The sequence below is a fragment of the Phoenix dactylifera genome, chromosome 13 (genome assembly GCF_009389715.1).
Source record: "Phoenix dactylifera cultivar Barhee BC4 chromosome 13, palm_55x_up_171113_PBpolish2nd_filt_p, whole genome shotgun sequence".
In the NCBI taxonomy this organism is placed as follows: domain Eukaryota; kingdom Viridiplantae; phylum Streptophyta; class Magnoliopsida; order Arecales; family Arecaceae; genus Phoenix; species Phoenix dactylifera.
The window spans coordinates 9,516,458-9,542,609 of NC_052404.1; the positions used below are offsets into that span (position 1 = coordinate 9,516,458).

At 38.5% G+C, this 26,152-nt stretch overlaps 2 protein-coding genes across 14 annotated transcripts; one reads left to right on the forward strand and one right to left on the reverse strand.

Annotated features, from left to right (window-relative positions):
* Window positions 1-1,304: 1,304 nt before the first annotated feature.
* LOC103720206 (transcription initiation factor TFIID subunit 15b) lies at window positions 1,305-15,637 on the reverse strand. 12 transcript variants are annotated; one of them, XR_005514560.1, is made up of 10 exons: window positions 15,226-15,637; window positions 12,157-12,608; window positions 11,927-12,053; window positions 10,967-11,837; window positions 5,480-5,630; window positions 5,318-5,393; window positions 3,518-3,726; window positions 3,366-3,423; window positions 2,226-2,296; window positions 1,305-1,797 (listed from the first exon to the last, which is right to left on the reverse strand). XR_005514560.1 is itself a non-coding variant. In XM_039133003.1 (7 exons), the coding sequence occupies exons 2-7, from the start codon at window positions 12,278-12,280 to the stop codon at window positions 3,609-3,611; spliced, it is 1,467 nt and encodes a 488-aa protein (XP_038988931.1). In that variant the 5' UTR covers window positions 12,281-12,608; window positions 15,226-15,637; the 3' UTR covers window positions 3,297-3,608. The 12 variants fall into 12 exon arrangements, 1 of the variants encoding a protein (XP_038988931.1); XR_005514563.1 differs by lacking the exon at window positions 2,226-2,296 and having other exon boundaries at window positions 3,366-3,413; XR_005514562.1 differs by lacking the exon at window positions 2,226-2,296 and having other exon boundaries at window positions 1,305-1,879; window positions 3,366-3,413.
* A 2,367-nt stretch (window positions 15,638-18,004) lies between these two features.
* LOC103706738 (gamma-interferon-responsive lysosomal thiol protein) lies at window positions 18,005-24,645 on the forward strand. 2 transcript variants are annotated; one of them, XM_039133004.1, is made up of 5 exons: window positions 18,010-18,424; window positions 20,177-20,242; window positions 20,826-20,966; window positions 22,530-22,622; window positions 24,115-24,645. In XM_039133004.1, the coding sequence occupies exons 1-5, from the start codon at window positions 18,179-18,181 to the stop codon at window positions 24,301-24,303; spliced, it is 735 nt and encodes a 244-aa protein (XP_038988932.1). In that variant the 5' UTR covers window positions 18,010-18,178; the 3' UTR covers window positions 24,304-24,645. The 2 variants fall into 2 exon arrangements, with proteins under 2 accessions (XP_038988933.1, XP_038988932.1); XM_039133005.1 differs by lacking the exon at window positions 22,530-22,622 and having other exon boundaries at window positions 18,005-18,424.
* The last annotated feature ends 1,507 nt before the right edge of the window (window positions 24,646-26,152 follow it).

Here is a 26,152-nt window from a genome sequence, read left to right on the forward strand (position 1 = left end):
AAACTCAGACACAAGTAAACGGATGGCAGGCACGTACCGTACGAAGCAATTTTGGGAGAAAACATATCACGCACTAATCATGCCATAAATTGAAAAAGATAGTATCCCCCCAACTTGGATTCCACTGAGATTTTTCCTTCCCCCAGTCAAAATCTTATCCACATATCCACATCCAAATACATGAACTTTATTATAATAAAATAACAAATTAAGAACCTGTTTTGTAGAATCATAAAAACCAAGATAAATATATATAATGCCATTATTTATATTTTTATTTTGAAAAATATTTCTATCATTTTAAAAAATATAAATACATTATTTTTACTTTTACTATTTTAAAATTAAAAAACTTATATTATATTTTTTTACCACCAGATCCCTATCATCACCACTGCCACAATAGTTGCCACTAACACCATCACCATTTCTACTACCACCGTCTCTATTATTGCCACCATCCTGCAACTATCATTTTCTCTATCCCCATCTGGCACCGCTATTATCTGCACTACCATAATCACCATCATGACCAATAGCTGCCTCCACCACCCCTCACCTCCTCTGCTATACCATGGACTCCATGAGCCCCGCAACCTCTTTTGCCACCTTAACGCTATATGGTTGGTGCCTACAACTCTACCATCACTATCCCCACCTTAACCATTTTCATCATATTTATATTTTCAAAACTAATTAACTATACCAAACATATTTTTAAAACATAAAATAAAATAAAAATAAAAATAAATTTTTATTTTTATTTCTATAAAAATTGTAATACCAATCGTTTTGATAGTTTTTAGATTGCCATCATTTTTCTCAAAAATTTGTCATCATTGATAAAAATGTGACATTTTACAGTGCCAAGTTTTTTGCACCACAAACTTTCGAACGCCAGGTAAGCTAAGAACCATTTTCAAATGTACTGTATTGGTAAAAAAAATTCAGGGCAGATTGAAAGATAAAATGAAGGACTAAAATATTTTATAAAAAGATTAAATCCCTCCTCATCGGCACACATAAGTAGCAACTCAGGAAAAAAAAAAACCTAGAAAGCAACGTAGTTCAAAATAGGTTAACTGCAACCTGACCACCTTTTCAACAGAAGATCTGTAATTTTTTTCTTTTACTCTTATTTAAAAATAGAAGTAAAAGAAACTTTCTTTTAATTTCTAACCGCACATGAAAATTTTTAATTTTATTTTCTTTTGCAGCTTTGCGTTTCTTTTGTTTTCTGTTTTTTTCCTCCGGGCACCAAACAAGACTAGAAATTGCTAGCGATGACTGTAGAAATCACAAGCTGGAATCCGAACAGCACCAGTACATGCAATGTTAACTCGGCTAGGAAGGAAAAACATTCACCAATCTTAGTTGACAGCACGGATCAATGTGGAAAACTAAACAAATATATCAACAGAAAACTAAAATAATGATAATGTGTCCATAAAAAGTAGCAAGCTAACACCTATATAATCACATTTGCGAGTGAAAAACCGGAGTCCCTGAGCGAGGTTTCCTTGAGGTTGGCCAACCGTCTTGTACCTGCTGCACCTTGGTTCAGAATTTGATCAAAGGGCAAATCAATTTACAGTGCTTGCTTTGATAATCCTCAAACAGTTGCATGTCACAAATCACCGTCCTGCTCAACTGTAACTGCATCAAAAATTTATGCAGTAACTTCCAGTTGCCCCAAATCATCTACTGTCCTCTTGTTTATTTACTTGTGGAGGTCAGAGGTTCGAGTTGAAGCTATTGCCGAGCCCCACTGCAGGATACTCGAGGCAGCCCCAGTACCTGTAGAGACCAGCGGGCCAGATCTCCCTTTTTATGCCATGTTTGAACCAGCGGAACAACATGGATACCGACATAGCGAACCCTTAAAAAATGAAAAAAATAAAAAAACTAAGGATTTTTTGTGATGTCCAGTTTACATCCCAGAATGCAGTGCAACATCCAATTGCCATTATCAGATGACACATCATGATAACGGCCATCATACGGTGCACAGTATTTTATGATGTAAACCACGCACGCAAAGAATCCGTGCCCTTAAAAAAAAAAAAAAATTGATTACATCCCTTTTAACCCGACATCGCTGATCAAAGAGGAATCAAGCCAAGCCAACATATGGACTGACCCAACAAAAATCATCCATACAGAAAATTGATGGCAATCAATAATGATCTTGTCAAGAAAAGAGAAAAATCTCATAAAGCGCTTACCCTCAACACGCCATCCCAGAGGAAAATAATCATGCACGTAGAAACGTGAAGCTTTGGATTCAGTTGAGGATCTGTGGAAAAAGATTAAGGGGACCAACTACAACGTTAAACCTGTAGCCCAAGGATTCTTGGATACCGAGGAATTCAACATCAAAATAGACCATGTTCCAAGCCTAACCACCACAGCAGCAAGGCTCCCCAAAGTACCATTTGAATGGAATCATTACTTTTGGGTGCCCCAGGGCCTGTTTGGATAATTCCACCCAGGCTGCGGGATGTTCTGTTAATGTAAGTCAACCCCAAATGGACCATCCAATTCAGGTATCCACCAGCAGGAAATTAAGCCGAATTATCCAAACAGGCCCTGAATTTGATATTTGATTAATTCCCACTTGAGAACAACAGTAAAATTACTTCGGCCGCCTATTAGATAGGCTATTTCTACAGTACTGGATTTCTACTCGTGCGATGCATGTGTCATGAGATAAGCTGCCAGGGAACTGGTTCCACAGTGGAATTGCTAGATGGACCAGATCCACCACAGACCTTGGGATGAAATCACTCCTCCCCCCCCCCCCCCCCCCCCCCCCCCCCCCCCCCCTCTCTCTCTTTTCTCCTTTTTTTTGTGTAATAGCAAATAACCTAGAATGATTCCACCCTAGGTCCACGATGGATCTCATCCACCTAATAATTTCTCCGGTTGACAGAATCCCTAAAGCTCTCAATTGTACGGTAGAGGGACGATTTTTGACAGACTATCGAGCCATATCCATGCACCAGACAACCAGCAACATGATGACGATGCGTGGCATCCACAGCCTCACCAACTACACCTTCCGTCTCCCTCTCCCTAGATGAACCCAAGGCTTCAAGTGCCAAACCATCCATCAGATAGCAACATAAGCTCCCACTAAAAGAAACTGAATGCACACATACACGATTGAAAGCAGGGGAGAAGGCAAACCAGTTCCCAGCATAAAAACACTCAGGCATGGTTAATGACCCAGATGAAGGCACCACAAGAACTAACCAATCTACCATGGGTTTCATGCAAATCAGTTAATGCAAAGATAAAGAACAAAAATTGACTCATGATATGCAAGACCACCAGTGGTAAGTTTTTTAAAAAAGGGCACTCACCTGAAATATCAAACCTACCAGCAATTTGGAGATTACATCCACCTGCCTCTAGAAAACACTGACAACAATTTAAATCAATTTCAGGTGCAAGAAACAAATTCCCATCCAACTTTTTCAAAGAGAAAAGTCCTAAGGGAATAGGCTCAACCTACCTTAGACTCCTCTTTTGAGTACAAGTCTGGTGAATACGAATAGAAAGTGTTTCTCTCAGATCACATTCCTAGTATATATAATTGCCCTTCTTCAGTAAGGACGTGATCGCTGACCACCATAATGGTGCCTATCAGGCCCCAGTCCACCACCATCCCGGAAATTATCCCTGCGCCTGTCGCCACCACCATATGCACCACCTCTGCCACCTCTGCTCCAAAATACCATAATTAGATGAAGCAAAGCAATATTAATAAACAAGCAATCAGCTGTCTTAAAGAAGCTTTCAACCATGCAGTTGTGTAAGAGAAAAAAAATAGTAATCCCAAGTCTGAAATCAGAAATATATACCTTAAAAAGCCTAGGCAGCATTTTTTTTCCTGAAACAACATTGTTCAAGAATCCAAGGGGGAGAGATATAATTTGAATCTTCATTCAGAAAACAAGAGCAGCATATGGTATTCATTAGCAAATTATCATATGACGTGATTACTTGATCTTGTCCCAAGTTTCTCTCAGGTCTAAAATTTTGATTTTACATAAGCCTTCAAGACCATGAATCAATGAGACCATTTGTTATTTCAAGCTGTATGCACCTCCATGATGACTCAAAACAATGTCGGACAGGTCCTTCATCCTTTAATAATCATGTACCCAGGACATATGATCATCAGCACACATACACAGTCCAGGCCAATGTGAGAGCTGCTACAACATAGAAAATCCCAGAACTCTGAACAGATTCCAATAGCAACTTTCTTCCTCTCTATGGAGGTGGATGTGTGGATAAACTAGGTGAATATAAGCTCAGAAATGAGTGTATGCTAAAGGATCTGTAGAAGTTGGGTCAATTATAGATGAAGTGATGAATAATTGATCGAGATGTATATGGTAACAGACAACAAAGACAGGAGGAACCAATAAGGAGATGCAGCATAATTTTTGTCCAAAGATTTCGGAAGAGGAGATGGAAGTTGCAAGAAAGAACATGGTGAAGTCTGCAAGAGTACCGTAGGTAATCCAGAATACAAACGGTTGACAAACAATCGTTCAAAAAAGGGTTTCATATAGAAAAGGAGCCTTTCTTCGATTTTTGTTTTTTCTTTTTGGATTGGTGCACAAAACAAAAGGCCTTTGTTCCGTATTATTTATCCCTGAAACCAAAAATATGGCGGTCCTTCTAGTCCAAAAATATGGCGGTACTTTTAGTACACATCGTTTATAACTGTATGTATAAAACAAGCTAATGGGTAACCTAGTAGACAAAGTTAAACCCAACATGCAATCAAGTGTATGCACATCATGGATAGCTACAATGGGACTCTTACAAAATTACTAACAGGAGACCTTGTAACAACTAGATTTAAATTAAAATAAAAACTATGAATCAGTAACTTAGAAAACCAGTACATGAGTTGAAATTCTAAAAAAATGATTCATCACAGATTTAAAATCTATATAGTATCTTAATAATCTTCCAGACAGACAGTAGGATAATCATTTTCGTACATGAAATCTAGTGAATGCACCTACACAGATATACACGGCCAGAGCACTATGAAATCTTGCTTTCAAAAGCCTGGGAAACCATTTCACTTCTTGCAGAAACAATGATTGTGTACGTGCTCCTATCATTCAACCTATGTCATATTAATAAAGAACTTGGTGTACATACATATATACACATGCGTATATATACATAATATACATACATATGAGATGAATGCCGAGTACAAATAAAGCACTATTGATAAACAACACTTGGCATCAAAGCACATATTGAATAGGGAGAGAGAAGATACCCAAATGCAGGTGCAGCTTTAGGTGCAGACTTCTCAGCCATTGCAACATTGATCTTGTAGCCCCTCATATCATAGCCTGTAACAAAAATCAGCAGTATATATCAAAATAGTATTTTATAAGGAGAATCACTGAATATCAGGCGATTGTCTTCTTAAACTGACTGTTGAAAAATCCCCCAGCAGAATGTGCTGCTGAGGGATCTTCATAAGAAAGAACAGCATCTCCTTTGTAATTTCCAGAGTCATCAGTATAAATTTTTATATTCCAAGGCCACTGATCCTTGTAACCTCGTTTCTGTTTAATCCGGCCAACCTAGAAAAAGAGAAAGTATCAGTACATTCAAAAAAATTATACTGCCATCTGAAATAAATTTTATTACTGGTGCAATAATGACTTGAGACACATGTAGATTCTTGAACTGCCTGGACCACAAACCTCCCCCCCCTCCTCTCCCCCCCACCGTGTGTGTGTATATCTGTCTGTTTGTCCATCTAACTCATCTTTAATGTGCCACATATGCCTATCTATGCACCATACAAGTATCATACTTGTATCTGTACGTATCCCTACACATGTAGACAATTGCTGAATTCGGAGAAAAGGGACTTTGATGGTCAAATCCCAATGTTAGTACACAATGCAATTTTAGTCCCTTTTACAACAGCGGCAAATAATACCACCAACCTCTAAAAATAAGTCAACAATTTCAATCTAACTCAAGTATAATTTCACATATCCTCAAATACCATACAGTACTTGCATTCAGATACAATTATCCCATCTTCTTTAAAATGTTCTTAACTCCTCCATCAGAAAAACTTCAAAAACACCCATTAAAGATACTTCTGTGATCATAAATCAAAAGATTTCAGATAATGATCAATAGAAAATGACAGCGACAAAAGATTTCAGTGTGTGTGTGTCTGTTTGTCCATCTAACTAATCTTTAATGTGCCACATATACGTATCTATGCACCATACAAGTATCATACTTGTGTCTGTATGTATGCCTACACATGCAGAAAATTGCTGCATTGGGAAAAAAGGGACTTTGATGGTCAAATCCCTATGTTAGTACACAATGCCATTTTAGTCCCTTTTATAACAGCAGCAAATAATACCACCAACCTCTAAAAATAAGTCAACAATTTCAATCTAACTCAAGTATATTTTCACATATCATCAAATACCATACAGTCCTTGCATTCGGATACAAATATCCCATCTTCTTTGACATGTTCTTAATTCCTCCATCAGAAAAACTTCAAAAACACCCATTAAAGATACTTCTGTGATCATAAATCAAAAGATTTCACGATAATGATCAATAGAAAATGACGGGGACAAAAGATTCCACTGTGTGTGTGTGTCTGTCTGTCCATCCATCTAACTAATATTTAATGTCCCACATATACGTGTCTATGCACCATACAAGTATCATACTTGTGTCTGTACGTATGCCTACACATGTACAATTGCTGAATTGGGAAAAAAGAGAATTTGATGGCCAAATCCCTATGTTAGTACACAATGCCATTTTAGTCCCTTTTATAACAGCAGCAAATAATAAGACTAACCTCTAAAAATAAGTCAACAATTTCAATCTAACTCAAGTATATTTTCACATATCATCAAATACCATACGGTACTTGCACTCAGATACAAATACCCCATCCTCTTTGAAATGTTCTTAATTCCTCCATCAGAAAAACTTCAAAAACACCCATTAAAGATACTTCGGTGAACATAAATTAAAAGATTTCAGATAATGATCAATAGAAAATGATGGCGACAAAAGATTCCACTGTGTGTGTGTATGTTTGTCCATCTAACTAATTTTTAATGTGCAACATATACATATATATGCACCATACAAGTATCATAACTGTATCTGTATGTATGCCTACACATGTAGACAATTGACGAATTGGGAAAAAAAGAACTTGGATGGCCAAATCAAATCCCTATGTTAGTACACAATGCCATTTTTGTCCCTTTTATAACAGCAGCAAATAATACCACTAAACTCTAAAAATAAGTCAACAATTTCAATCTAACTCAAGTATATTTTCACATATCATCAAATACCATACAGTACTTGCATTCAGATACAAATATCCCAGCTTCTTTGAAATGTTCTTAATTCCTCCATCAGAAAAACTTCAAAAACACCCATTAAAGATACTTCTATGATCATAAATCAAAAGATTTCACGATAATGATCAATAGAAAATGATGGCGACAAAAGATTCCACTGTGTCTGTGTGTGTCTGCTTGTCCATCTAACTAATCTTTAATGTGCCATGTATACGTATCTATGCACCATACAAGTATCATACTTGTGTCTGTATGTATGCCTATACATGCAGACAATTGCTGAATTGGGAAAAAAGGGATTTTGATGGTCAAATCCCTATGTTAGTACACAATAACATTTTAGCCCCTTTTATAACAGCAGCAAATAATACCACCAACCTCTAAAAATAAGTCAACAACTTCAATCTAACTCAAGTATATTTTCACATATCATCAAATACCATACAGTACTTCCATTCAGATACAAATATTCCATCTTCTTTGGAAATGTTCTTAATTCCTCCATCAGAAAAAGTTCAAAAACACCCATTAAAGATACTTCTGTGATCATAAATCAAAAGATGCCACGATAATGATCAATAGAAAATGACGCGGACAAAAGTTTCCACTGTGTGTGTGTGTGTCTGTCTGTTTGTCCATCTAACTCATCTTTAATGTGCCACATATGCCTATCTATGCACCATACAAGTATCATGCTTGTATCTGTACGTATCCCTACACATGTAGACAATTGCTGAATTCGGAGAAAAGGGACTTTGATGGTCAAATCCCAATGTTAGTACACAATGTCATTTTAGTCCCTTTTACAACAGCGGCAAATAATACCACCAACCTCTAAAAATAAGTCAACAATTTCAATCTAACTCAAGTATATTTTCACATATCCTCAAATACCATATATTACTTGCATTCAGATACAACTATCCCATCTTCTTTGAAATGTTCTTAACTCCTCCATCAGAAAAACTTCAAAAACACCCATTAAAGATACTTCTGTGATCATAAATCAAAAGATTTCATGATAATGATCAGTAGAAAATGACAGCGACAAAAGATTCCACTGTGTGTGTGTGTCTGCTTGTCCATCTAACTAATCTTTAATGTGCCACATATGCATATCTATGCACCATACAAGTATCATACTTGCATCTGTATGTATGCCTACACATGCAGACAATTGCTGAATTGGGTAAAAAGGGACTTTGATGATCAAATCCCTATGTCAGTACACAATGCCATTTTAGTCCCTTTTATAACAGCAGCAAATAATACCACCAACCTCTAAAATTAAGTCAACAATTTCAATCTAACTCAAGTATATTTTCACATATCATCAAACACCATACAGTACTTGCATTCAGATACAAATATCCCATCTTCTTTGAAATGTTCTTAATTCCTCCATCAGAAAAACTTCAAAAACACCCATTAAAGATACTTCTGTGATCATAAATCAAAAGATTTCACGATAATGATCAATAGAAAATGACAGGGACAAAAGTTTCCACTGTATGTGTGGGTCTGTCTGTTTGTCCATCTAACTAATCTTTAATGTGCCACATATACGTATCTATGCACCATACAAGTATCATACTTGTACTGTACGTATGCCTACACATGTAGACAACTGCTGAATTGGGAAAAAAGGGACTTTGATGATCAAATCCCTATGTTAGTACACACTGCCATTTTAGTCCGTTTCATAACAGCAGCAAATAATACCACCAACCTCTAAAAATAAGTCGACAATTTCAATCTAACTCAAGTATATTTTCACATATCATCAAAATACCATACAGTACTTGCATTCGGATACAAATATCCCTCCTTCTTTGAAATGTTCTTATTTCCTCCATCAGAAAAACTTCAAAAACACCCATTAAAGATACTTCTGTGATCATAAATCAAAATCAAAAGAAAATGACGGCAACAAAAGTCATTCAAACAAAAGGCATTCAGATACAACTATCCCATCTTCTTTGAAATGTTCTTAACTCCTCCATCAGAAAAACTTCAAAAACACCCATTAAAGATACTTCTGTGATCATAAATCAAAAGATTTCATGATAATGATCAGTAGAAAATGACAGCGACAAAAGATTCCACTGTGTGTGTGTGTCTGCTTGTCCATCTAACTAATCTTTAATGTGCCACATATGCATATCTATGCACCATACAAGTATCATACTTGCATCTGTATGTATGCCTACACATGCAGACAATTGCTGAATTGGGTAAAAAGGGACTTTGATGATCAAATCCCTATGTCAGTACACAATGCCATTTTAGTCCCTTTTATAACAGCAGCAAATAATACCACCAACCTCTAAAATTAAGTCAACAATTTCAATCTAACTCAAGTATATTTTCACATATCATCAAACACCATACAGTACTTGCATTCAGATACAAATATCCCATCTTCTTTGAAATGTTCTTAATTCCTCCATCAGAAAAACTTCAAAAACACCCATTAAAGATACTTCTGTGATCATAAATCAAAAGATTTCACGATAATGATCAATAGAAAATGACAGGGACAAAAGTTTCCACTGTATGTGTGGGTCTGTCTGTTTGTCCATCTAACTAATCTTTAATGTGCCACATATACGTATCTATGCACCATACAAGTATCATACTTGTACTGTACGTATGCCTACACATGTAGACAACTGCTGAATTGGGAAAAAAGGGACTTTGATGATCAAATCCCTATGTTAGTACACACTGCCATTTTAGTCCGTTTCATAACAGCAGCAAATAATACCACCAACCTCTAAAAATAAGTCGACAATTTCAATCTAACTCAAGTATATTTTCACATAACATCAAAATACCATACAGTACTTGCATTCGGATACAAATATCCCTCCTTCTTTGAAATGTTCTTATTTCCTCCATCAGAAAAACTTCAAGAACACCCATTAAAGATACTTCTGTGATCATAAATCAAAATCAAAAGAAAATGACGGCAACAAAAGTCATTCAAACTTCCAACTAGTGCCCCCCCCCCCCCCCCCGCGAAAATAAAAAACACACACACACACACAAAAAAAAAGAAGAGGATATAGAGATGTGGAGAAAGACCGGTGAACATATATTTCTCATTTATGCTACGTTATGTAATCCAGTTAATACCAGATCAACCAGATACAATAAGGATTCTAGAAGTATTAGTTGAGAAAATAATCCCTTAGTTTCTGATAACTGCCAGATTTGAAATAGAGCCTCCAGGTTTTCCAGATGCCAGTTCATTAGGAGGGCAAAAGGGGAAAATTTATTATATTTGATAAAAAAACATTATTGTCTAATAATATTTGTGTGCTGACCTTATTGTTTACATCATTAAATATCCCAGAATGTTAGAATAAAAATAAAAGATCGGCAGATAATTAGCATGATAACATCCACATACAAATAATCACTTAGCCCCACCGCTCTCACAATTTAGTCATTAAGCAGCAAGTAATCAAACGATTCATGTCGATTTTGTACCATGTATACCTCTAAAGAAACAATGATAATCAGAACATAGGAGATGGATAGTATACCTGCCCAATACCACCAAAAAGATCCCTCAGTTCGTCAGTTGTCACATCGGGTGGCAAATTCGAGATGTAGATTCTTGAATTGTCACATGTGTCCCCACAATTTTCATCACATTGCTTAATCTTCCCAGAAGGCTCAACAGGAACAGCACCATATCCACCAGCCCTGTTATATGGTGGAGCAGCAGCACGACCATTACGGCCCGAGATCGGGCGACCAGCATATCCACCATCATAACTAATAGGTGGATCTCCATGACCCACGAGGGCATCACTAGTGTAAGGATTCGGTGGTGGTGCACCATAGCTCGGGGGATAGGAACTAGGCCCGCCATAGCTATTGGGTGGTGGAACAGGGTCAGCACCATAAGCATTAACCCCACCATAAGAGTTGGGAGCAGGAGGGTAGTTCCCTACAGGACCCCCATAGGGGGCTGGGGCAGGTGGTGAAACCTGAGCATAACCAGCATCCCCTTTGTCTTGATTAGCAAAACCAGCATCTTCCCTTCCCAGAAGATTACTATAACCTCCTCTTCCGCCATATCCGCCACTTCTACCACCACGATTCCCATCAAAGCTCCGACCACCACTGTTATAACCACCGCCGCCGCCGCCAGAATTGTAATCAGCCCCACCTTGATTATAACCACCACTGCCACCCCCAGAATTGTAATCTCCACCGCGTTGATTGTAACCACCACGACCTCCCGAGCTATAATCACCACCACCTCGACTGTAACCAACGCCGCCGCCTCTGCTAAAATTACCACCAGCAGCTCCTCTATTTGAACCACTTCCGCCTCCGCCACCGCCAGGACATGGCGTACCACATCTATTGCATTCAACTCGTCTCGCAAAGTTCACATTTCCACAACTGATTCAAGCAAAAAACCTCCAATCTTGTCAAAACAAAGAAAGAAAACAAACCCTAAAGACGATAAATCAAGAGAGGAACGAACAGACCTAGGATTAGGGCAGAGCCAATCCCCTTCCCTGCCGCCTCCACGACCCCCACCTCGGCCGCCGCCGCCGCCGCCGCCGCGACGATCGCCGCCTTGATACCCGCCGCGGCCGCCGCCGCCGCCGCCGCCTGTATACAACGATCGCATAGAACGCAAACTCAAACCGAAACCTAACCCTAACAACAAAAGCATGAGAGAAAAGGGAGGGAAAGAAGGGAGGAAGCCAAAAACCTCGAATTGGGGGGTTTACTCCGTATCCGCCTCCACCTCCCCTGCCGTAACCGCCGCCGCCGCCGCCGCCGCTAGGCAGAGGAGCAGAGCCGTCTGCTCCACCGGAACCATACGCCCCCGACATGCCTTTAGGGTTCTACCTCCTTTGCTTCGAAGAGAAGGATGGCTTTAGGGCAATACGATCCGCGCCGCGACAGATTAGAGCCCTATAAATGTTCGAAGGAAGGTTAATAAGGCGCTTGCTGGACGGTTGAGATGGAGAGGTGTTAACACGTGGGCGGGCATGATTTCGATTTCCTGGTCTCGGACTAGGAAAATACGGAGAAACGGTAAGAGTGGAGGCTCCGGATAAAGGATTAGGATGGCTAGCCTGGCAACTTGCGCGTCAAGTATGTAACACCCTGTCCGGGTGCAGTCCGCAGGATTACCCCCACAAAATCGACGGCTGTGATCTATGAAATAGTTTCAGATTGATCCATTAGCATAATAGAAGGAAAGAGCGCATGCACCGTGCGTCAAGAAAATAAATTAATATAAAATAAAATCATACAAAACTGCAAGCTTTTCTTGAATTTTTAAATTGAAGTCACAAAATAATGAATATTTGAATTGAGACATCTTTCCATAAGAGAAATTATCTCAACTCAATTAAAATTTAATTGGACAAGAAAAGAAGTGAAAATTATAGGATGGTGCAAGCTCTTTGCACAAGTATTTTGAGCCTTCCTGTGCATCAATATTCTTTTTTTTTTTTTGACTACAATGGATGACTCATACACTTCTAGTACGAACATATAAAAAAAGTTAAAAAATAACAAGTCTTGAAGTGCTTTAAACAGCTCCCTCTCACCAACCCAAAGAGCTCCCTCGAATGGTCAGCCACATACAAGGCCACCCAATCTGCAACCTCGTTGGCCTCTCTAAATCTTCTTCTTTATATTACTCCTACCGACATTGTAGTTAATAAATGAGTTGAATAGTTTCAATTTGAGGTAAAAGAACATATTTGGATGCAAGATTGAACGGTAATTTAATGTTCAAATGAATAAGTGGTTTGTCGATAATTGCAATGTTTCTTACATTAGTTTTTTTTTTTTGGTAAGCGGCAAACACTACCCAATAAGTATATCCAGGAAGGTCAATATATATATATATATATATAGACACAGATTTGAGACTGTTTCAAGAAAAAAAAAATTTAAACGGTACACAACATAGAAGATAATCTGGGCAGCAATATTATTCTTCCAATAAATATGAGTAGCCTAGAAAAAAATTAACCCCTTTTATAAGCCCGCAGAAATTCCATGAGTATATTTGCAGTGGACCGTCAAAAGGTTGTATAGAACTGAAGGCTTATTCCAAGATAATTGAGCTATTTATTTTTTTCTAAGAATCCAACTTGTGGGACCATCTAACTTATATTTTTTAAAATTCTATCTAAATCTAGCTCAGAATTTAACATTTGTAGAAAAAAAACATAAAATTTGAGTTAGATGGAGTTTGGTTGATATGGAGGTATGTCCAACGGTGCAGTTCTCAAGTTTTATAAAAATTTTGGTCTAATCGTACAAAAATAGCCAAACAAACCTCAAAAATACCAGGGCATGAGATGAATGGGTTGGATCAGGCTGTTCAAGGTGATCTTACTCGTGGCATGGGATGCACCCACAAGCCATTGTACCCTCAAAAGATGGTTTTATCCATCTGATAAAGATGCTATCCATCACTGGTCCTTTTCTCTGGTGCCGACGGGAGCGCTTGGGTGTCAAGTCTGGGCCCGGGGGTGTTAGGCTCGAGCCCAACCCGACTCTCGGCATGCTTTTCATCTAAAGTGCTAGACCAAGTTTAGTACGGGGCCCTTCGTTCGTTAAATTATCAGCCCGTCCAGGCCCAAAAACCTGAGCTAGAGCGTGGTTGGGTCTTGGGGCCGTTTGGGTCGGCCCAACCCACCGACAACCCTACTTGATGACGTCAAAGCGATGCATGTTTTCCGAACTTTATAATAAAGTTATTTCTGGCTATATATAACTCAGGAGACTGATTCAGATGATCCGATCGATGGATTTCATGTGGGATGTTACATGATCAGATGAAGCGGACGGATTACTTCCATTTTAGTGGTAGGCTGAATCTTCCAAAGGTTTTAATTTGAACTCATGTAGTAGATCCTAGTTGTATTTGTTGGCAGGAGCGGCCTAATATATTTAAAGGCCTAAGGTCGTTTACCCTTTGAGGCCTTTTCTTCAGTGAGCCAGCCTAAGGCAAATTCACAGAAGGCTTTTTTTTTCTTTCCATTTTATTTTTAAGGCTTTTTCTATAGTGAGCCTTTTTTGGGCCAGGGTCTTAGATGACTGCTCTGGTTAGGCCGGCATTGTCTGTTGGTAAGATCCAACTAGAAATGGGAGGTATGAAATTCTCATGTTGCAAATTTTTATCCTGGCGTATAATTAAATCTTTCCAACTCTTTTACATATGGAAAAGTAAATATGTTCATAATAATGACAAGCCAAGCTAAGAAATAGGCCAAAAAGCTAAAAAAAAAATATATATATATTCTAAGCAATTGCAAGATTTCAATTTATTGATATTTCTAATATAGTCGATACTATCCCACATACAGCTGTGCTCAATTTAATAGAATTGTTTGATGAAATGTTCTATGTTGCAAGACCCAAAATCATGACCATGAAAACCAAGAAAACAAACGAATCACTCGATATGACGAGAGATATCGGGAGAGCGAGTCCTCTTAGTCCTCTATGATGGAAATGAGCAGGGAAGCCTCATCAGCTGAAAGGGATGGTGGCTCATCTGGTCACACAAGAGAGACTCCATATTACTGAAAATCTTATAAATCAAATAAAGTAGACGAAACTAATTAAGGACGGATGAAACATGAAGGGAGGAAAGGAATAGAGCTTCAAGGGACAAGCCTCTGAGAAAATACTTCGCTAAACAAAAAGCAGGCATGACAGTTTTTAAAGACTATAATAAGGATTGGGAAATTGACTAAATGATCATAATATGCTATCATAAGACTATGGAAGGCGAGATTGAAAGAGAAACCTTGCTTCGAGACAGGTAAGTTGGTGACGAAGCTTGATCCGAGAGCCCACAGCGAGCCAAGGCCACCCAAGGCCCCGTCCTCTCTCTTATGATCCACCTCAGTTTCTCTTGGAGAGACGCCTGGAATGGAAACCATCGAGCCCGAAGCTTGATCATCGGCTAGCCCGCCACCATTGGAGTCATCTCCTTCTTTCTTGCCATCGTCTTCAGCCTCTCCGGCTTCTTCTGCTTCATTATCTTGCTTCTCTTCATCATCCTTTTCTTGCTCTCCGAGAGCTTGACCCTCTGTCTTCAGCATTGAAAGGGAAATCAATCCCTCGCTATCGATCAAACTATCCTCCATCCTCTTCCTGTCTCTTTGTGCAGATCACGCATACTTATCAAGCAAGCAACATGATAGAGAGCGACATGAACAGATGTCCTTCCTGGTCTAGAGTAATTTATATCTTCTTGGGGACCATGCAAGTTGCACACGTAATCCCCTGCTTTCCTGTCGGTGCCATGCTTTTGAAGCACGTAGCCTGTCCGGCTGCAACCTGTAAGTCTCATCAAAAAAAGAAGCTTGGTGTTATTGGTCCAGGTGCATGTAACTCAAGCGAAGGCAAAAAGCAAAAAGCTTGGCTCACAGCATCTCAATTTATTAAATCGTTAAAATTTCGTATTAGTTTTTTTTAATGGAAGAGCATATGGGAGACACGTGAGCCATACAGACAGGATTGCATTATGGTGGGCAATAGGGTTGGAATTGGGCCTGATCCGATCGAGCTATTGGCTCAGTTCAAAAAAAATTTGGATTAAATTTGAGCTTAAGTATAGAGTCCACGTCTAATTCGAATATATCTAGCATGATAAAAGCTCGGCCTGAGCTTAAACTCAAATAAGACTTGACACGAGCCAGAACTTAAATATTTGTTTATGAACTGCTTAAAAAATAAAAATATCATTTCTAATTATTTTACAAATTTGTTTTATTGGTAAATATATTTTTAATCATGAGATGCTTGCTATCGTAAAGTTTCAGTATCTGATTAAAAAGATTTCCTTTACCCAAGAAAAAGTATTTCTATTTTGCATGTCCAATCATTGATCCAGAAAGTAAAGTTGCAATATGAAAGATTGAAAGATTAAGCTTCAATCAGATTTGGGTCAGCTCAAATGGATAATTTAGGCAGATCTAATTGGTTCGGGTCAGAATCAAGCTGAGATTTGTTGAAAGTTTTTAGGGCCAAGCTCAACCTAAAGCTTGAAAAACTCTTGTGCTGGGCATGGGTAGGGTAGTAGTCCGGCCCGTTTCCAGCCCTAGAATCCGACCTACCCAAAGATAGCCGGGCTGGGCCGATCAATAAGCATCTTTGGTTTGTTATAAGTGGATTGAGAGAAGCCCACTTTCCCCGAGATGACCACCACTATGACCTGTTTCTCCTGTTTATAAATGTTTGGAGCCAACCAAATACCTAAATGAAGAATTTCTACTGGATCAAACTGATTTCCGATGTCCAGTTACGGCTAATAAGACGGAACTTATACCTTAAAGTTTGTAACTAAGGCAATACTTTTGAATTGCACCAAGCTGTCCCTGTGATAATTACACATTATGGCTTTTTTCCCCATTAGAAAGAAGTACCCTTTAGCAAAAAAAAAGTACTTATATGATCCCGTCACACGTGCATGGTGTCTGTAATCAGAGTCGTCGGCGATCAGAGAGTCATTAGTGATCGGAGTCGACAAAAAAGAATACACACAGCATGCAATATGAGGAGAGTGGTAGTACGTAATCTTGGTCTGATGTAGCCTGCAACCCAAACGAATTCGTAATCCATAAACTTTGATACGTTTGTTTGACACATGCGTGCTGTTACATGAATGCACTTACACTGACATATACATCTAGGACTGCTCTAGGAATTTATAATGCCACTGTCCCTTTGTATTAATCCATTAAAACATCTTACTACAAGTTTACAAATATGATATAGATATTTTTTCCATCAGCTCAAATAGTCTCTTCCTATCTACTTCCTGAATTTAAACCCTCATATTATGTATGTTGCAAAAATTTTGTGACAATCTTCTGAAAATAACTAGCATGGGAGCAAAACGGTCCAACGAAGTAATAATATAATATTTTTTCTAGTTAACTATTATGTAAAGAATATATATGAACGTTTATAATATTTAGTTGGAGTTTTTTTTTGCATAGATATTCTTTTAAATATCGAATTTTGTATGAATGCCGTTCCAAAATTGATAATTGCATATATATACTATCGTAAAATACTTGTTTTGCTATTCTGTCATTTTTTTATTCTTATTTTTACATATATACCTATGCCATCTAATACCGTTAAAAAATTAACGGTTTCAAATTAAAATGACTAAAATATTTTTAATGGATAGATGTGCAAAAAAATATTTATAAGACGATTGTAATAGAAGACAAAAAAAGAAATTTTATTTTTTATTTTTAATTAAAATAAATATGGTTTTTATTAACGGTGTTAGAAGAATCATGAGCATTTGTGCAAAAAAATTATTTTATGATGATACAGAAATAATATAAATTTAATGAGGATATTTATGTAAATTTAAATTTTTAGGAGGATATTTATGTAAAAAAATTTAATCAATTTAAAAAAAATTATGGCCATTAATAATATTTAATATTTTATTATTGATACGAGACCTTTTCTATCCCTGTCCGCTCCGCGGTATCTCTCCATTTTCTGATGATTGGGTGCGCATTTGGGTCCATCAAATAATGTTTAAAACATAGTACTTCTAGAGTTCTCCGCCCAGGACGTTTAAAAAAAGACAAGGATCTCTTTCGGGTCCCTGTTCCGAGCTCCTAGTGCCCGGGTGGAGGGCGCGATGATAGCATGAAACGGAGGAGATTTCCAAATCCGAAACCTTGATTCCGGATTAATCCCTAGGTCCTGGAAGCCTCTCGATTCGCATGGCTTCCGGTCGCCTTCTCTTCGTCTTCTTCCTGTTCTCCTCCTCTTGCTTCGCTTCTTCCCCTGTCTCGGCGTGGAAGGTGCCGCTGGCTCTGTACTACGAGACCCTGTGCCCTTACTGCTCCAATTTCATCGTCAACTACCTCGCCAAGATCTTCGAAAATGGGCTGATCGACATCGTCGATCTCGATCTCATCCCTTACGGCAACGCCAGGGTCGGATCCAATGGCACCATCTCTTGCCAGGTTCTCCTCCCATTCCTCTTTAATTTTTCTTTTTCCATATTCTGCTCGCTCTGTTCTTATTATTTTGGTTGTTATATGGGCTTGTCTGTGAGATAGGAGGCGGTTTGATTCTAGGAATGAATAAAAATTGATCTTTTCCCGATCGGATTACAGTGGTGTTCAGAGGAATTTTAAATTAGTAGACCCTTGCATAGAATGTTCGAGAACTAAGTGAGATAATGCCCGGTATGTGCAGGGGTGATGCAAGCAAATGATTTTATGATAGATGAGAAGCAATAGAAATTTTATGATAGCAATAAACATAAGAAATTGAAACAGGAAGAGAAACTTCATCCATAAGACAAATTAACTATGTTGCTGGAAATTGGACCCGGGGGCGACCAGTGGCTGAGAAGTAGGGTGCTCTGGCGAGAGATGGCGGGTAGCGGTCCGTCGGCGGGCGGCGTCCTCCGGGGGACCTGCAAAAAGCCGGTGGCCGGGGTTTCCGGCGGCGGCCCTTCGATGCTTAAGTCAGAGGGGGCTAATGTGTGTAGGGAGAGAAAATGTCTCCTAGAGTTTTCAGAGTCTTTAGAGTTTTTTTTGCCCCCTCCTAAGAGGGAGGGGTTTTCCTTTTATAGAGAAATACAGGATTACCTGTGACGTGACGGGACAAACGAGTTACCGTCATGATTGAGCACGATCGTGTGAATTAATGCATTGCCGTGGGAGAGCAGGCTGGAGTCAATGAATCGTCGTGGGTGATCGGACGCAGTCGAGTGGGTCAACTGGTTGCCGTGGAGGGTCTGTGATCCGTGGATAGCATGCGCATTAATTGTTGAGTGAGCCGGAGATCTGCGGAGGCCATGCGCCTTAATTGTTGAGTGAGTCGGAGATTTGCGGAGGCCATGTGCCTTAATTGTTGACGGCGGTAGCAGGGCATGGTTTCCGGTTGAACTGCAGAAGGACGTGACCGCAGCGGGTGGATGGCGAGGTCGGGCTTCCAAGGCCAAAAATGCTGAGGTTTTTGGGGGGGGGGGGGGTCCAGGTCGGACGCCTCGAAGTCGAGCGCCTGGTCGGGTGCCAGGTCGAGGGCTTTGAGGTCGGGCGCCTTCAAGTCGGGGGTCTCCAGGTCGGGCGCCTTCAGGTTGGGCGCCTCCAGTCACGTGCTGGCGCTGTGTTCTTGTGTTTTGGGGCGATCCATTTTTTCCCAACAAACTATATGAGGGCTTTCCAGGTAGCAAAGGTATATTTTGCTGGATTTGATGTCAAACTAATCAAAGACTCGATTTGTTAGCTTATTTTCCCCTTGTTTTCATGGCTCTTATATAAATTAGTCATAAAGAATCACATGCACCATTTGTTTCCCAAGGATGCAGCCCTATTCAATATATTCCAATAGATTATTTGAGTAATTATTAACACCCACACAAGAAAAAGCAAAGATGACCGAGGGGAAAGCAAATATTTAACCCAACAAACTGCCTTTCATTTTAGGAGCCCAAGGTGACTTATTGTTATCATAATATGGCTATTCATGTAAAACAGTAAAAGGGCCCCTCCTCATTTCACAAAAGTTGAAGAGGAGCTCACTCTTGTATTTTGTATTCTGCATTATTATTCTTAAATTATTTTATTTGCAATGTGATGTAAAAGATGCCCATCTTTTTTCTTTTTTCCTTTTTGCATCCTTAAAATGTTCTTCTTGCATTTTAGTATTACACTGACATCCTTTTGTCTGCTGTAAGTGACACTAATTTACATTGCATTTTGCAGCATGGTCCTAATGAGTGTGTGCTGAACACCGTAGAAGCCTGCACCATCAGTGCCTGGCCTGATGTGGTAATATCATTTCTCTATTGCTCAATAATTTTTTTTTTGTGGACATCAATATATATCATGATAATAGATCCTCAATCGAAACATGCTTGTCTTGAGTTTTGGAAGTGTGCCATATAACCTATGCGGCATGCAAAATGTAGTGCTAACACTCTAAAATACCATAATAACATGACATTCTTTTATATGCAATCCATTTTATTTCTAGTAATCCTGACAAAACAGAAAATGATTAAAAATAATTGTATGTAGCTAGCTCCTGGGTTGTCATCCTTACAAAGAAAAATCCATATAAGAATTTTCGACCGTCATCAGTCCAGGAGGCATATATCTAAGAGGTGTCTAGAAATTTTTTACAAAGTATATAACATATGTACAGCTGTTTAGCGAGCGCTTACCAGCTCATCTTATATCAAATATTTAATTTACTATAGCTGCAAAAGGACTCTGACATGTTCGGTGCAGGTTATCTTAGGTCATCATTTCCCTGATTTCTATCTTTATCTGTAGCATAAATGACTTGTAATACTCATATTCTGTTAATTCCCTATATATGGTGAATTGACTTCCTCAAAATCCCTTGCAGAATGAGCATTTCAGTTTCATCTATTGTATTGAGAGTTTGGTCATGGAGCATGAGTACCTTGACTGGGAATCCTGCTTCTCAAGAACTGGGTTAGACTCGCATGCTGTTATGGATTGCTATAAAAGTGGATACGGGAAAAAGGTTGCTTCCATGTTTTATTAATTTTCATTATATAGATATCAAACTTGATTTACATATTTTTTTGCTGTAGATTTATAATGATGGCCATGTATTTAGGGAGGTGGAGAATTCGCTTATTGATTATTTGTGCAATGTTTGCATGATGAATTCCTTATCTTGTTGACTCTCTTAAGTTAATTCAGTGTAACATTACTTTATACATGATTCTGAATGTAATGAATATTTGCATGATCAATTCTTTATCTCCCCTCTCTCTCTCTCTCTCTCTCTCTCTCTCTCTCTCTCTCGGGGCAGGGGGGGGGGATCAATTCCTGGTCCTTGGTTTGACTTCCATTTATTGATAAGTGCCCTATCATATTTTGTTTTAGCCTCTGGTGCGGATTTCATATGCACTTGTGCCATTTTTTATACAAAGGCAAGGGACTAAAAATTAAATGACCAAGATATCAAGGGCTTGGGATTTAAATTTTTGCTCAGCAGGTCCTGATCGTTAATTGTGGCAAAACAAAGGACTGGAAGTTAAGTTGCCCTGTTTTCCCCACATATCTAGCTTTGAATCCAACTTCCCAATTGACTGATCATATAGATTGTACATTTTATAATACTTCCGGCTATTGGTTCTGTATAAAATTATATGGTCCACATAAGATCTTTTTGTTCCAATGCTGGACAGTACAACCTGACAGCACAACGGGGACATATGCACTGGACCATGGTGTAATGAGGTCTACTACCAATGTGGGGCAAATATTAAACTGAGCAGAGATTGTATTTATGTTACCACTGTCTTCTGCAAATAAATCAGAAGTATGTTTTTAGTCTCCCAGTTTTCTTGGAGATTTAAATCTGTGGTTGTTACCATTTTCCTTTTTTATGTTCATTTTTAAGCTTTTTCTGCAATCAAAGCTTCATGCTAAAGCTTCTTTTTTCGTCCATGTCAGAGAGCTTTCTCATGTATACAACATAGTTGGGCCATTCAATTTTTGATTTATTGTGTAATAATCAATTGATAATTCAACTTGTGGTGGTTGAACCTCATTTTCTTAAATGATAGTGTAATTATATTTTCCCCCTGACTTGGCTCAAACAACAAATTTCGCCATTTTAATGATCATTCGATATGATTGGCAGCTTTTCTTTAATAATATGGTTCGGCTTGAATGTTGCCTACTTCTTTATTGGTTGAAACCTAATTGAAGTCATTTGGAATGAAAAATCTTTTAAATTCTACTCACAATTTCAAATCAAAGACTTTCCCGACTCTCTCCCTCATCTTTCCTGACTTTCCAACTTAAACTTGAGACCCCTTCTTAATAGGTTGTGGAAGTGTACTTGGCCACACAGCAACTGGTTTTCCTCCACTAAATCATCTTATTGTCACCAATGTGATCCTGTTCTGTTCTCGACTATTATTTTGAATGGTGTTCACTTTTACTTACAGCATAGCTTGCTTTTTTAAGTTTCTAATGATCCAGGAGTCGTTACATGCATATCTGCATATGTAGAAACATGCAATAAGCTAAACCATTCTTTCTTCTGACATGATTGGAATTTTAATTGCAGCTTGAATTACAGTATGCATCACAAACGGATTCCCTTCAACCTCCTCACACATATGTGCCTTGGGTGGTAGTGGATGGACAGCCACTTTATGATGTTAGTTCATACTCTCTGACTATATAAACTTGATGCTTTGATATATTTTAGAAATTTCAATGGCTGTTTCCTGGGGTGTTCACGGGCATTCGTACACTTTTTTTAATTGACTACTTAGAGCCTATTTCCATCATACTTCATGATTTTTAGATGTTGTAGAGGATGTCATCCAGATTTCTTTTAGGGGAATAAAAAGAAAACATGCTTGCAAAATTGGGCCACATTTTTATTTTTCTGCAGCAATGGTACATCATGAAGTTTAGTGGACCATTATACCCCCGCCATCATGATTATTTATAAGAATATGTTGATACATGCATTTACTTGTATTATGTATGCGTTTATTTCCAAAACATTCGTTGACTTAGATAAATATCTGCATTCATTTGAAGACACGGACATCATGGTCGAATAAAGTCCAGAACAGCACTTTTGTAGGAGAAGCAGACTTTTCTGTAAAATCCCCTTCTTTTATGGTGGGCAGAACAACAAAGATAGCAGTTTTTAAGTATGTTCCATCCAGCCAAGTTAGATCATGGCGATCTTTTCAAACCCTGTGCTAATTTCCTCAAAGAATTGTGAAATGGATTGCAAGTACAGAAACCTCACCAAATCGAACCTATCTCACATTCCCAATCATGTATGAAGAATGCCAATTTACTACTTCTGAAAGAGGTCAATCTATTTAATTAGCATTGTTTATTCTTTGGTACGATAACAATCTTCTAGACAGTCCACATAAATTCATTAGTGATTCTGTTACCATGCTTTTGTTATTGAATAGTTCACAACAATATTTTCAACTGCCTTTCAATTGTCCTTGATGCAAATACTGAATTAGCTCCAAGCATGAAACCCATACCAAACCACAGTTATCCCACTAGCCCAATTCTTCTAGCAGCAATGCCTGCCTAGTAGCTGCCAGAAAAGGTATATGATGGCAATGCTGTAGTCTTTGTTTTGTACCTTTATTATAAGAACCTTTTTTAACGATCTGTACAGCTCCATGGAGTGAGACCCCTACCTTGCTTGCATCGTCTTAGCATTTTTAGCAAACTGGCATACAGATTTTCGATTCTTCCTTCTCTTTGGCTAAAACTCCCAGTGTCTCAAAACAGACATGTTTGAGACGTCAGGCTTACTAGAAACCAAAGTTCTCACTCTAGTTTAATTTTTCTCTCAACTACATGCACTTATTCTAAACTGAATATGAATACTATCCGCCTCTGGGTGAAGAGGGCTTCTTATTCTCTATCTATTCTTTCCAACTAATTCTACTGATTGTTCAGACCTATGTTCTTCCTCTATCTTATCCTATATGCTTATAAAGATCTGCGAGTAGCTTTACTGTTTCTCAAAAGGATGTTTGCCGTGAATCTTTATGGTGATTATTAATCTAACACCTCATAAGTCAAACAGGTTCTACTGTTGAATATAATTGCGTACCAATATCGCATTCTGACTGATAGACATCTGCTACTCTTGATTCCAGGATTATGAAAACTTCGAAGCTTACGTCTGCAAAGCTTATGGTACTGGTGAGCTGCCAAAGGCTTGTGCCGGACTCTCTCTCAAGCTAAAGCCCAGAGTGGAAAACAAACAATCAAACATTTTGATGAGACTGACTGGTCCTGCCATAACCATGGAGAATGATGAAATGAAGATAGAAATGATAATTTAGACTTGCACTGTGACTTTGTACAAACCCATAATCATCTATCTTCTGACAGAAGCTCTTACCCTTATAGCAATTGGCAAGCCAAAATATGTCCTTCAATGGCAGTCTTGTTAATAGGATCTTAATTTGCTGTTTCTTTATGCATGAAAGATATATGACTGTGTAAATGCAAACAAAGAGGTTCTTGGGGAAATAATACAGGATCAAACTTGCATGCCCCAATAAGCATTGCACTGCCTCGTGTTGAATCAGATCTCAACCTCTGTTTGTAACTTTCGAGGAAAGAATGCCATGTCAGTGCTTTGCATGAGTGCTTATCATTGCCGCATAAGCATGTTGTTCAAAATAAATCTGTTTGCCCTTCTTATTTTTCTTTTCTTTGAGTTGTGCCATTTTTCCAGATCTATACTGATTGATCTAAGTGAAAAGCAGGTGAATGTATACTGAGCGAGCAGCAACCACGGGGTGATTTATCCTGGTCCATGCATGATTCACGCTTATACCATAACTAAATCATGCGAGTTTTTCTCCTGAAAAAGTCACTTGGACTGCTTGTGCGCCCGCTGTTGAGGACTACAATGACAACTTGGTTCTCATCTTAGCTGATATCTTAGCTGGGCCATCAGTTTACACCAGATCCATGTGGATATATAAATTGGGCACTCTATTTGTTTCGGTCGGTGTAAGATTTACTAGCATTTCATGCCCAAGAAACTAATTTTTCAGATGGTCCGGTCCTAATTATGTACTCTTTAAGAATATTTTCAAGAAGTTATATATTTTTCCTTTAATTTTAAGTAAAATTATTTTTGTTGATTACTAGATTACTGAAAATTATTTGCAAACTACATGAAGGAAATGGAGAATAAAACGTAAAAGTTGTATCCCAGGCTATTGGTTGATGCATACTTCTTCTATATCATCTGGATTCTCAATCACTTTTTTAACTATCTTTTTTGAAATTGGTATATGAAAAAGATAGAATTTTACTATTATTTCTCGTATAATTACTAAAAAAGAGAGTTTTAATCAATAGAATAAAATTTACTTTGCATATTATTAGCTTGCTGCACATACAATGCTAGACTCAATTCCCAATAATGTCACCTATCTTAGAATTCCGAATATAGTTCTTATGTTGGTCGCAGAGTGATTTACTATAATCAATAGTAGCTATCAAGAAATAGACAACTATCAAATAAGACAGTCTTACGTACCGTACACGATACTTCGCTATTGATAGCAATTCATATTCTCATAGCAGTCCACCTCCTATTGGAGGCTGCTGAAGGTTGTACAGTATTCTGCGACGCATGCCACGTAAGGTCAAGGATGCTGGGTCTAGAATTTTATTTGGAGCCTTTATCTAGTGTCCTATCTCAGCACGCTAGCAGGAAGTTGTTGATCGTAATGGATATTTTATTTTTTTAATAAATATTATTTATAAAATTTGACCCTTTCGTTCCAATCGTGAAACGGAATCTCAAGTACGCGAACGGAGCCGGTCAGATTCAGAGCGAAAGGGTCCGGCGTCAGGTGATTGATTGGCTTTGAAAGCGGGAATGAAGACAAAACCAAAGGCCGAGGCGGCCGATGACAATAATGCAAACCTACCAATGATTGATCTCCAAGAGTCGCATAAAAAGGAAAAGTTTCTCCGTAGGCGTGCTCGTGAGCAGGCCTTCTCGTTCCAGGCCCCCCAATCTTCAGGTCCCATGGCGCTGCCCGTCGAAAGAAAAAGGGAGAAAAATTGAAGGCGTCCTGTCAAATTTCCGTGCGACGATGATTACGAGCCTGGATCATGACGTTTGGAACGATAAGCCCGTGCTACTGTCCTCTAAAATACTAGATG